The 12,865-nt window shown below is 35.2% G+C and overlaps 1 protein-coding gene across 1 annotated transcript; it reads right to left on the reverse strand.

Annotated features, from left to right (window-relative positions):
* On the reverse strand, nucleotides 1-7,711 carry LOC126733225 (uncharacterized). The gene is made up of 7 exons (XM_050436440.1): nucleotides 7,287-7,711; nucleotides 2,369-2,769; nucleotides 2,214-2,241; nucleotides 1,510-1,583; nucleotides 1,225-1,409; nucleotides 971-1,051; nucleotides 1-400 (listed from the first exon to the last, which is right to left on the reverse strand). The coding sequence occupies exons 1-7, from the start codon at nucleotides 7,450-7,452 to the stop codon at nucleotides 352-354; spliced, it is 984 nt and encodes a 327-aa protein (XP_050292397.1). The 5' UTR covers nucleotides 7,453-7,711; the 3' UTR covers nucleotides 1-351.
* Between the last annotated feature and the right edge of the window lie 5,154 nt (nucleotides 7,712-12,865).

The following is a 12,865-nucleotide window of genomic DNA, read 5'->3' on the forward strand; positions in this document are numbered from 1 at the left end:
TTTTGGGAACAAAACTTTGAAGCTAGCTTTGGCCATTATAAAACACCAACTCATGACTATAGTCACCAAAACATATCGGACAGTAATCATGCAACTTGAAACTTGCATGCCGCACCAACACTCTCACTAACAAATGAAAACAATCTAAGCTGTCAATTACACACTCAGGGATTGAAATACTAATGCTACATTTCTAGAATGACTATGACTATTGTCTATCGTATGGGAATAAAACAAGCCTGTAACAAATTCATGTTCCCGCCAGCATATTACCTAACAAAAAGCCAAAACAAAACCTCAACAGGTACCCATTACAGATACAACAACCCAAAAGAGATCACATATTTGCGGCTACATGGCATTGACAGGCTGAGAGAGTGCATTTCTTTGAGTCTTGCACCTGTAGAAGACAAGGCCAACATTCAGTCCAACACTAAAATGAATAGAAACACCCCCCCTCCCTCCTATTTTATTACCATCTTTTTTCTCTTCTATTTCCCTAACAAAAAGAAATCATGCAGACATAAAATTCCCAACAAATTTTAAACAGGCTGCATTTCTTTTGTCAATTCAAAAAAATGGTTTAACAACTGCCTTTCTTTTCTATTTAAAAAAAAAAATTAATTAACAGCCTTTCTTTTGATAGCAATTATAATTATTATATACTAAATTGGAAATGAGGATATAAAAACTAAAACTTAGAAAAAATTTCTCTGATGATAAATTTTGAAATATGAGTTATCTGAAGGTGAATGTCTCGCAATTATCACACAAATATGTACAGACATATACACACACAGGGTGACATGTAAGACAGTAACTATTTCATGTAGAGCTTTTACAGAAAATGTCATGCATACAAAGATCAGGTGCAAATATTTCACTGGGAATCATACTACTGCAAATCAGTCAAAAGACATCCACAGCAGCCAAAATCCCTTTATAGCTGCACAAGTTGAGAGTTACTAACCTATTGCATTGTAAGCGGGATGCATAATTATGGTTGTTGCATGTTGTGCACATCCAATCTCCATCACGCCATTGTTTTGCTCTGTTTAGTGAAGAGAATAAAATCTTGATCACAAGAGAATTTGTAGGCTTCAACACTAGGATAAAGTGCATGCATGTGCTAGAGACCTAGTCTCACAAGAAAACAAGTACCCAAGTGGTCCTAGATACATGGGGTGTGCCTATGTAAAAGAAGAAATCCAGTAAAAAATTTACCCTTTTCCAAGCAGAGTAGGTGTAGTTGCTTGCTGTGGAAATGGCATGGGCAGCATGGGTGCTTGCAAATTTGTAGCAGTACTGGAGCTTACATTAGGGTAGGGAGCATAGAGTCTGTTATTTGGGTCAGCACTGGTCCCAATTATTTGATCAAAAACTGGGTATGATTGCAGCTGCCCATTTGTCTGTCATTCAACAATAAGGAAAAACCAAATTGTCATGTCAAACCCAGATTAAAACAACAATGCATTGATCCAAATGCCATGCAACAAAAAGAATCCTTACTTGTCCTACATTCAGTCTCTTGTTATCCCAATCGTGCACAAACTCATCAGATGCTAATCGCTTTGTTCCAAGTGCTTTGGATCCAAAAAGAGGAAAACAACATACAATATCAGTTACGGATTAACTCATTCCATTTGCATTTGAAATGGAGTGGGTCCATTCTAAAGTTAGGAAATTTCACACATCTAAAGGTCTTTTTGTTTTTTTAATAAGTAATACATATAAAGGTGACTATAATGCAATGTCATTTAAAATCAATTATCATTCCTTATTTGCTGGAATAGGATTTTAAGTAACATGGCTCCATGTACACCTTTATATGTATGAAAAACTAAATCTTCACAATGAAATAGACTCTCTCCATTTTAAATAAAAGAGAGAGGATCCCAATAATTTTTTATAGATAAATATGTCACATGGAAGTGAACCCAAGACTTCACCCTCCACCCCTTGGTTTAGAGGAGATGCAATTTGGTACGAAGCCATTATCGTAGAGAATTCAAATCACACCCCCCCCAAAAAAAGAAAAAAAAAGAAAACTAAGATGACCAACAAAGATAATTCCCTACTTTTTGTTAACCAACTATTTGTAACACACAATCACCACATTATAGCAGGCAAAAATGATAAATACAGAAAATCTGTGGCCAAATGCTACTAATAAACAATACTCTTATAACTACGCTGACCAAAAGAGAGTGTACCTGGTGGAAAAGCATTGCATTTTTTGCACTGAAACAAAAATCAAAGCAGGATCAGATGCATAATAGTAACAAATAGCACATATCTAAAATCTTATATGCAATCAATTTTAAGAATAAAGTTAAATTCCAGGATTGTTCAATGAGTGCAGTCATACCTGGGCACGTGAAGAGTAATTATGGAAGCCACAGGTGCAAATCCAGTCACCATTGCGCCATCCTTTCGGAACTGAAAGAAGCTGATTAGCAGGGTCTGGGTACGGAAGTAAAGAATTATGGTTACCACCTAAGGGCCATGCAGAAGCAGGCTGAACTCCATAATTATCAGATCCTCCTACAGACCAGTTGGAGCTCAAAGGAAGTGCCTGCTGGGGAGCTCCATTGCCAATTAATCCAATATTCATCTTTTGTTCTGGTCCTCCTTGGGCCCTGGCAAAATAATGTGAATAAGTCGGGAGAGAAGCTCCAGGCATTGCAATTGCTGGCATTGCTGCTACCTCCTTTGGTTGCCCGCACTTTTTGCACTTTTCTCTTGATGCATAATTGTTGTTAGTGCAACCTATTGATCCATTTCCATACACACCCAACCCACAATGCAGCAGGGGAGAAAGGAAGCCAAGAATACGCACACCACGCAGTCCATCCCATACCAAAATACACATACAAAAAACACAAACACCTCAACCTAATTGATAGCAAGTTCTGATTTCAACTTGACAAAAAAATTACAAACCAAATAGGCAAACGGCAGAAATGGTCATGCTTTCACTTGATAAACAACTTCCCCATTTATTAAATATCCATCTAAAATGTTAATGGCATTGCTGGAAAATATAAATATCCTAGTCATTACAAGACCATCATAAGAGACAACATTAGAAAACTATTTCATAGTCTCAAAAACTTGCCTTTAAATTCAAAAGTATCTTGACTTCCAGAAAATTTTAGAACTCACCTAATTGCAATTATTTTCAGTAGATATGTTTATGTTCTCTAATAACATGTAGAACAGTAGGCTTACTGCACTATTAGCAAAAAGGCCACTTCATTTGTGATTGCAAACTACACCATAGAAATGTTTTGATATTAAAGTACACAATTCCATTTGGGAATAACTTATTTAGCTTTCTGCTGAACGTGTGCTAAGGTATACTTGTACTTTGAAAAAGTGAAATTTTAAAAAACTGTACATAAAGGCAAAAAAGCAAAAAACTAGCTTATAAGCTAGTCCCAAACACACACAGATCTATGTCTTTAATACCGTCCATATATATCTTCCTAAGCATACCAAACTAACTCACTAAAATTTTGAGTGGTTAAAGTGTTTATAACTCCTCAGTTCCAATAATCTGTCAGTTCTTAGCCAGTAAATTGAGAAAAGTAGAAGGAGAATAATTTTAATGATATTTCTTGTGATGAAAACTTGCACATACTAAACAAATTTATAATAGACCTTCCACAAGCTTTAACCATTAAACCATTTGAACAAAGTATATCATATAGAGAAAAAGGTTGAAGCAAGCACCTCACTGACAGTGTTGGTAAAGCGTGCTTAAAGTGAAAAGTGCCAAGCCTTAAGTGCTTTGCGCCTAAGGCAAAGTGCTGTGCAGCACACTTCATTGAAAATTTTTAACATGTTTTAAAAAAATAATTTAACTGTTTGATGTTAATGCTATTAATATGGGCTCTTGATTTGATATACAATGACAATTTTTTTTTTTTTTTTTTTTTGGGATAATTAATATACAAAGAGTGTGAATATCTAAGGGACCACACAAACTCACCACACAGCAGTCTTTGAGTGGGAGTACTAGAGCTACAGGAGTTGAAGAGATTCAATATGAGATCAAGAGTGAGGCAAATAGTAGGGCAAAAATTTCATACACCGCTTTACCCACTTTGCCTCGCGAGAGTATTAGTCTTTTTAGGAATAGTTTATTTAGAATAACTTATATAATGGCTTTATATTAAGTTTTGAAGGTGTGATTGCCTTCTCCTTCCTAAGTGTTAAGTGGGATTGCTTAGTAAACGTAGGTGCGATTGTGTAGGGTTTATCTTTCTTTATTTCTCATTCTATTCATTGTATTCCAAACAGCTATCAAACTCATTTAGGATCCAATATTTTTTAATAACTCAATCTATCCAAACCTTTAAAATCAAACCCAATTCGAAAACTGTTCAATAGTTCATTAAGAACCCAAATTTAGTGTTTGATTCCTGAAGATCCAACATCAAAAGTGGTATAAGAGCCCATTAAGGCTTCTGTTCTACATTAGGGTCTTAGAGATGATAGAGAATGTAACTGTTTTTTTTTTAATAGGTTATAGGGAATGTAACTGTTAACCCCCTTTGAAGACTTACTAGAGGTGAGAGAAACTAGTTCTAATCTAGAACCAGCTTTATAGTGCTCAAACTTTAATTTAGTATGTTTTGGATGATAGAGAGCTCTTGTGGGACCTTGCTTAGTTAGTCTAAATTGAATTTAAATTTTTTTTTTTTTTTTATAGGTAATAAAACTTTTATTCAAAAATACTGAGCATCATGTTCACAATGGTGAACATTCTGATCAGAAAAAAATACAACAGGTTCAAAAACTTAATCTAATAGAGTGTAAGAAATCAGAAATAGAAATACAATTCGTAAAACCCCAAACACACGCCCATTGAAACAAAGTACTGAAGAGGAGCTTTTAAAAGATCTAAGGTTCTCTCCTTGTCTTCAAAGATGCATGTATTACGTTCATTCCAAACCAGTCACATTAAACATGCTAGGACCATATTCCATATGGTTGACAGATACTTTCCAAACCAATTTCTCCAAGCAAAGAGGAGAGAGCTAACTGGCTTCGGCATTTCCCAATGGATCCCAAAAACCTCGAAAATTGCACTCCATAATGCATGAGAAAAAACTTACAGTGGAGAAGAAGATGATCCACAATTTCCTTGTCACAAAAACACAAACAACACCTGTTAACCAAGTACTGACCTCTCTTAACTAGATTATCAATAGTGAGTATCCCATCCCTAACTGCTGTCCATAAGAAGAAAGACACCCGTTTAGGAACCTTTGCACACCAAATACACTCCCAAGAAAAAACCTCATTGTAGGGACCAAACAACAACTTATAGTAAGAGCGCACATCAAACCCCCCTTCTTAGTCAACTTCCAAGTCAAAGTATCATCCCCCTCACCCCTCGGCATATGCGAATATAGAAACTCAATGAAAGAACAAACATTTTCCTGCTCCCAATCCTCTAGAGTTGACGGGAATGAAAATTCCAGCTCTTACTTCCCCCTTCTAAGGCAGATACAATGAGGTTAGAAATCCAAGCCTCTTTAGATTGAGAACGGGTAAACAAATCAGGAAAAAGGTCCTTTAAAAGGTTACTCCCACACCAAGGATCATGCCAGAAACTAATACGGTCACCCTCCCCCACATTATACACTACCTGTCCAAAGAACTTCTCTGCTCCTCCAATGCTCTTCCACATCCCACACCCATGAGTACCTCTTACAATTCTAGTGCACTAGCCCCCTCTAGCCTCACCATACTTGGCTGCTATAACTTGGCGCCATAACTTGTTACTTTCCTTCCCAAAATGCCATAACTGCTTACCAAGCAGAGCTTAGTTAAACAACCCAACCCTCAGGATCCCCAAGCCACCATCCTCCACCGGCAAACAAACCTTCTCCCAAGCAACCAACGGATATTTAAAAACATCCTTGGAGGCTCCCCAAAGGAAATTCCTCTGAACAAGGATAAAAAATAGGTGGGAAGACTAGAGAGGGTATTCTTTAATAAAGTAAGCCTACCACCTTTCGATAGATATAGACGTTTCTAGCCAGAGAGCCGCCTCTCCATCTTTTCTATGATAGGGTTCCATATCGATGAGTCCTTATAATGAGCCCTAAGTGGCATGCCCAAATAAGTCATGGGCAAGCTACCCACCCTGCAACATAAAACATGGGCCAAGACATTCAAATTCTCAACACCACCCACCGGCACAATCTCACTCTTACCACCGTTGACTCTCAAGCCCGTAATAGCTTCAAAAAAAATCAATACCATCCAAATGTATAGTAACTGTTCTCTCAAGGCATCACAAAACAAAATGGTAATTTCAAGATTTTCTAAAATTAGGTCAATCTAGTAATTTCAAGATTTTCTAAAATGGGCTGTTGCTGGTTATACCAAAGGCCCACGGGTCTAATTCTATGTTTTGAGTCCTTTTTCTATTTGGTTTAGAAGTTCTGAAGTACTTTTTACTTGTTATTAGTAGTCCTAGTTTTTCTAGCAAAGGATGTAGCAAAATTGCAGCAACTGATTGCCTTCTCCTAGCTAACTGTGATTGCTATGGAAAACCTAGTGGTGATTGCCTAGGGTTTATCTTGCTTTGTTTCTCATTCTATACATTACTTTAACACCAAATAGCCATCAAACTTATTTATGAACCAATCTTTTTTTATTGCCTAACCCTACCTAAACCCTCACATATTAAACCCTATTCAACAATCCATCAAGATCTCATCAAAAACCCTAATTTAGAAATGAATTCCTGAAGATTCCACATCATTTTTAATTCAATATTGAACTTCATTTTGATCATGGACGCATTTGAACTATATCACCAGTTGATCACATGACAGTCATACTGTCCATTAATAATTTCTTACAAAATACTACATTATATTTTAGAAAAATGCATATTTCCCAGTTTCACGTTCAATCAGCCGCGCGTGATTGAGCTTTACACCTAAGCTAGCCCTTTCCCCTTAAGTGCGCCTCACGGCAGTAAAGCTACAAGGCTCTTGGCATAGAAGCCGCTTTAATTTAGGGCAATTACTACTTCAAATAAAATTCAACACAACATACTCCTAAATCCTAATACCAGAACCAGCACCAATCAATTCATACGAGAAATCCCAACCTTTCAATCAATCATACAAGCTCCTTATCTCATTAAAAATTGGAGAATCAAGGGAGCTATCAATTCTAATATGCAAAAAATGCGAAAAATGAAGAAATAGAGCGAGAATAGAAAGAAAAGAGATCGAAGAAAGATGAAGAAAACTAACCGGTGCAGATCCAATCGCCGATACGGGGGAGCCACTTGGAGTCAGAGGGGGTTTTGGTATCGACGAGAAGCCGCGGCTGCTTACATCTGTTGCAGAACGACCTGAATGCGTAGTTCCTGTTCTTGCATCCACTGCACTCCCAATCTCCTTCTCTTCCTTCTACCATTCTCTCTCTCTCTCCCTCTCTATATATATCTTAATCTATATATTTCTCAAGTTTTTAAGTATGGTATCTCCAGAGAGATCGATTGATAGTTTTTTTTTCACGTTAATGTTTAGACCCTGATTATGTTAATATCTATAAATATAAATATGGTGCTGCTGCTGTTATCATATATGTTTTGTTTTGTTTTTGCTTTTATTTGCTGCGGCTGAACATACCGGATGGTCATGAACATGTCATGAACTAACCATCAATTAAGCTCTCAGACGAGTACTGCTGAAAGATAGAGAGAAAAGGACTATCCGCCACGGCCTTATGAATATGGATCCCTCCCTCTCTCACGTGCCTAGCCCACTACACTTCCTATTGATGTTTGCCACTGTTTGGGCTGGGCTTTTCACATGTCACTTGAGTTGTTTACACAACTTGGGTTTGGCTAAAAACTATACCCTTTTTTTTTTTAATAGATATATTCCTTTCTTTAATGAGTCAAGTTTAATCTTCTTAAATCCCATTAGCTCAACCAATAATTTTTTTTTTTTTTTTATCATCAAAAAAGGGATTTGAAGTAATAATTAAGAAATAGCTTCACCTTTGGAAGACTTTGATTAAAAGGTTAATATAACATTGTACAAGCTTTGGGTGGGTATGTTGACTTCTTATATGTACACATGTCCACTGCTTCATAAATACAGAGTTTTGCAATTACCTAAAAAGCTATCAACCCTTTTTTTATATGAACTATCAACCCAATTGAATGTAAGGTAAGATTAAAATTCGTATGCACACAAACAACAAATTAAGTTAATTTTCTTTCTCCAGAGAAAAAAAAAAAAGAAAAAAAAAAGAGTTCTAGAATTAATATCATACTGTACTTCTATTGCTGGTAGTAACTAATAACAGCAATTGTCTTTTTCATTAACAAAATACCAAACAGAACCTATATGGAGAATGGAGTCATTTATTTTACAGCAAAATATGTCCATATATGTTCCACGGATATAGTAATTTCATGCTATTTCCTAGTGAATTATAGTATAAATACAGAGATCATTTTCTGGGTCTCATTGAACAAAAGTAAACAGAACCTACAAGTGATGTGATTACAACTGCTTGACTTCCTTGCCTATTAGCCTTTGCATCATGGAACACTAGGAAGCATGGCTTTTAACCAGGTCAACCTCTTCTCACTTTTTATCAATATGAATGTTTTTATCTAGATTGGTTTCTGAAACAAATCACTAGCAGCATTATAAGTATTGCAATCAACACCTTGCATACCATTTTATAACAGCAAACAATGTCTTGCAGAATATGTGGGTCATTAGTTTGAGGTGTTGCAGTTCCATTTGATTTCAAGACAGAATTAATCCCCCTTGAATTCTCAGTGTCCTTATGATATTTTTCTTGTTGGGACCTGAACACAAAAGCTATGCTGACTGGCGCTTGTTGTATCTGTGTAAAACAATGGCATTGACATTCTCCCTTGAGTGTGCAAGATAGTTTCTGCCAGACCTGTCTCAACCAATGGCTTTATAAATATTGTGTATAGCTCTTCATAAGTAGGGCACCCCCATTTCCCGTATGGCTCAATCTCAAGATGCACCTGTGAGTTTCACAAGTTGAAATTTTGAAATGAAATTAAAATTAGATGTAAAAAGAAAGAGAGAGAGAGAGAAGCTGCCCTGGTTATACAAAAGTTTTACAATGCAATATCGTTTTATTAAAAAAATTAGGTGTTTTTTTAATTCGATCTCATAGTAATTTAGACCTGTCAGCTGATTAAATCTTTTTCACAGATGGTCTTATGCCTCCTCATTAAAGCCACTGACACACACGTCTGGAAGGTAGTCTATTTCCTCAATCAACAATTCTACAAATATCATCTCCAAACATCCTCTGATTGCTCTTGATTTGTCCGATTATCAATCTAGAATATGAAGGATTTTGCCACGTTTAGGTATAAAAAAAGACTAACTTTCTACTAAATATCATCTTTGATATTCATAACCAGCATTGTAATTAAACTAACCAGCAAAAGGATGATATATATACAATCCCTTAATTGTTGCATATGCAACTAAAATGCTTTGTGCTATCAACAATTTGTATTACATTATGAAGTAAAATTTGAATGCCGGATTGTGGTAGCATTGTTCCTTTGTGATCATTAGAGCAAATGAAGAAGAATTACGAGGACCAACACAAATAAGAAATACACGAGCATTCTTTACTTGAATATCATTGCAAAAGTTTTGCATTAAAATACAAGAACAATTTTGGTACTTAAAATAGTCGTCGGTACAATGACAGAGATACATTCTAATGGACTTGAAATTGCAAGTACTTGGATATTCTTGAACCACGTTGTTTGCTAAAATTGAACCTAGTCGACCCTCTTCTGGTTCTGTGCATCAATTGCACATCAGAACAAAACTAAGAGATAATAGTCAAAGTTTAAGAACAAATTGTTCCCCTATAATACATAAAATTAGCCCATTCAATTCACATTTATAAGGGGAGCAAATCTGCCATAACAGTAGAGGAGGTAAAAAGGCAAGGTGTTTGGTATTCCACTTTCTTAATAATATAGCCAGCTACTTATATATCAAAAAGGATATAGAACTTCTCATTTGAAGAAGTTGATATGAAAAAAGAAAAAGAAAAAAGAGAAGTTGATATGGAAAAAAAAAAGGAGTCCATAACGTTAAATTAGAAAAGATATTGAAGAAGTTGGCATGAAAAAAATAAATAAAAAAAAGAGCGTAAAATCAAAAAAGATATAGAACTTCTCATCTCAAGAAGTTAACATGGTAAAAAAAAAAAAAAAAAAGAGTCCATGACGTTAAATTAGAAAAGATATAGCTTGTTAATTTAGTTTTTTCTATTCAATAAGTATCTTAGGTATAGTAGTTTTATGTCATCAAATTATTGAAACCATAACTATATGAATCAAATAAAACTTAATAAATTTAGGTTAAACAAAAGACAAAAAATACACAAAACCTATTCAAATTTGATGAAAGAAATGTCAAAGGTCTTGTAGCTGAATTGACACCTCCCCATGTACAAAGTGCTTGGGGGTCTAGGGGGGAAAGGGTTCGAGCTGCAGGGTTAGAAGAAAAAAAAAATCATATATTAGGTATTTATTATGAATTATTTGATATAGATACACTCTACATTGAAGAAGTTGATATGAACAAAATGTTTAATGCCATTCTAATTTGTGGAAGAATGAATTATAAGAAAAGAAGATAAGAATAAAATATTATATCTAAAATTTTTAAGTTGATTTTAATGTATATATATTTTATGTTTTTTTTAATGAATATATGATTTTAATGTATTTTTTTTTTTAGATTACCATATAATTTTTTTTTAAAATTTAAAAAATATTAATAACGTTGCTGTTTTTGGACGTGTAGTAATATATTTTGTGTAAAAAAAAAAAAAAAAAAAGAACAATAAGAATAATTATAATTTTGTGTCTATCCATGACGTGTATTAAGAAAATAACAAATAAAATTAAAGGTTGATATTAGTAGTTGTATATGTGTACTATAATTGTTTTTTGTTTTTAAATTAATGTTGATATGATCAATTAGAGTGAAACCAAAATTCTCCTAGAATGCTAGAACTCATAAATCATAAATGAAGTAGATCTCCTATTGTTAATTAAATAAATCACTTAGAAATTATAGATAAATTAATAGTAAAAGGATTAGATGAAGAATTTGGATTATATTCAAATTGAAATTTTTATCAACTTAAAAATTATAGGATAAGAAGATAAGAACAAAAAAAAAAAAAAATAAAAAATTATATACTAATAAAATTTCTGCAATTTGGTGAAATCACGTGGCACAACTACAGCTTCTAAGCCCAACTTTTATTATATAGTATATGATATGATACATATTGATGATCATTAGCCTCGGGTTTTCTTGCTAGAGAATGAGCGTAGTATTCCGCTCTTGACGCACAAGTGAGAAACACTCCATTGGAATGATTGAGTTAATACTTTTGTATCCTGTGTAAGATTGCCAAATGGAGCTACAATCACCTTGTCTTGTTGAATAGCTTCGATGATTATGGCCGAGGCTCCAAGTAGTACCTGATATAAACTTTGAGTCTTTGCATAATGATCTGCATGTTTAGCTGCAAGAGCTTTAATTTTCATCACAGTTTGTGGTAATAGAAGCCTCTGGGCCATGGCTGTTTATATTCTCTTGGCAATGTTTCTCACAACCACTCCCACACCATTGAATTATGGCCTGGAAACCTTGCACCATAAAAAAATTAACCTTGGGGTAGTCATGGCCAAGACCTGTTGTTGAACTCGTACTGGGCTAGGGACATAGGCTTGTTGATCTTCCTATGGTTGGTGGGGATAACTAAACAGGTGATGGGGTGGAAAGAAAAATTCATATCAAAGGTGGGGTGTGAACTCATAAAGAAAGTGGCTTAAGCCATCTCAACCTACTCCATGAGTCTAAGCTCAAATCTGGTAACGTTTCACTCTCCTTCCTTTAGATCTAGCGAAGTTTCTTTCTCCTCCACTCAAATCCAGCCAAGTTTTGTTCTCCTTTTGCTCATTGCCACCCTTCGTCGGTTTCAACTGAACCAACCTGTGGTTTTCTAGAATCCGATCCAACTCAACTCGCTGTGATCGGCAATCGATTGCAGGTCTGATCTTATTCCACCCGATCGAGCGAGTTAAGTCCAAATCTGACTCAGACCGAACTGTGGACAGTCCTACTTGAGGAACAATGCTCTTTCTTGTGGCCCTTAATGAAACACTTTTTATTTATTTATAAATAATAAGGATTTATATATATATATATATATATATATATAAAAACAAGAGTATACAGGAGTGTACAAATCAAATACATAAATCTAGTAACTCAAAAATTGAAGATAAGGATTGGTTTCTCCACATTGACAACAAGCCTAATAAGGTTCTAAACAACAATAACTTGAGATTAGGGAAATAATTTTCATCATCTTCAAAACGCCTGCTATTTCATTCCTTCTAAATACAACACAAAACAATGGGGACCAACAATCCATATATGTCCATTACAATGGCAACCAAACCGCCCTTGCCAACAAGCAAGAAGTTCAACAATAGACTTCGACATAACCCAATGTGCTCCGAAAAGCCCAAAATCATAGCCCACAAGTCCATAGCAACTAGACAATGAAGGAAGAGATGGTCAACAGATTCACTATTACACTTGCACATATAACACCATTCCATATTATTACAGGCCTTCCCCCCCCCTTTTCTGAATTGTCAATTGTCAGACTTTTCCCCAAGGCAGTAGTTCAAACAAAGAAAGCCACTCTAGAAGGAACCTTCTGCTTCCATATGCTCTTCCAAGAGAAAAATTGATCACTAAGGCGAACTAAA

This window comes from Quercus robur, chromosome 6, assembly GCF_932294415.1.
Source record: "Quercus robur chromosome 6, dhQueRobu3.1, whole genome shotgun sequence".
In the NCBI taxonomy this organism is placed as follows: domain Eukaryota; kingdom Viridiplantae; phylum Streptophyta; class Magnoliopsida; order Fagales; family Fagaceae; genus Quercus; species Quercus robur.

What these genes read in the sequence shown, in the direction of transcription:
- LOC126733225 (XM_050436440.1), bottom strand. Translation starts at nt 7,452, where the DNA reads ATGGTAGAAGGAAGAGAAGGAGATTGGGAGTGCAGTGGATGCAAGAAC. An exon ending in CCTACTCTGCTTGGAAAAGG is followed by an intron (nt 1,052 to 1,224) that starts GTAAATTTTTTA and finishes TTCACTAAACAG; the next exon opens with AGCAAAACAATGGCGTGATG. An exon ending in TCCCGCTTACAATGCAATAG is followed by an intron (nt 401 to 970) that starts GTTAGTAACTCT and finishes TGTCTTCTACAG; the next exon opens with GTGCAAGACTCAAAGAAATG.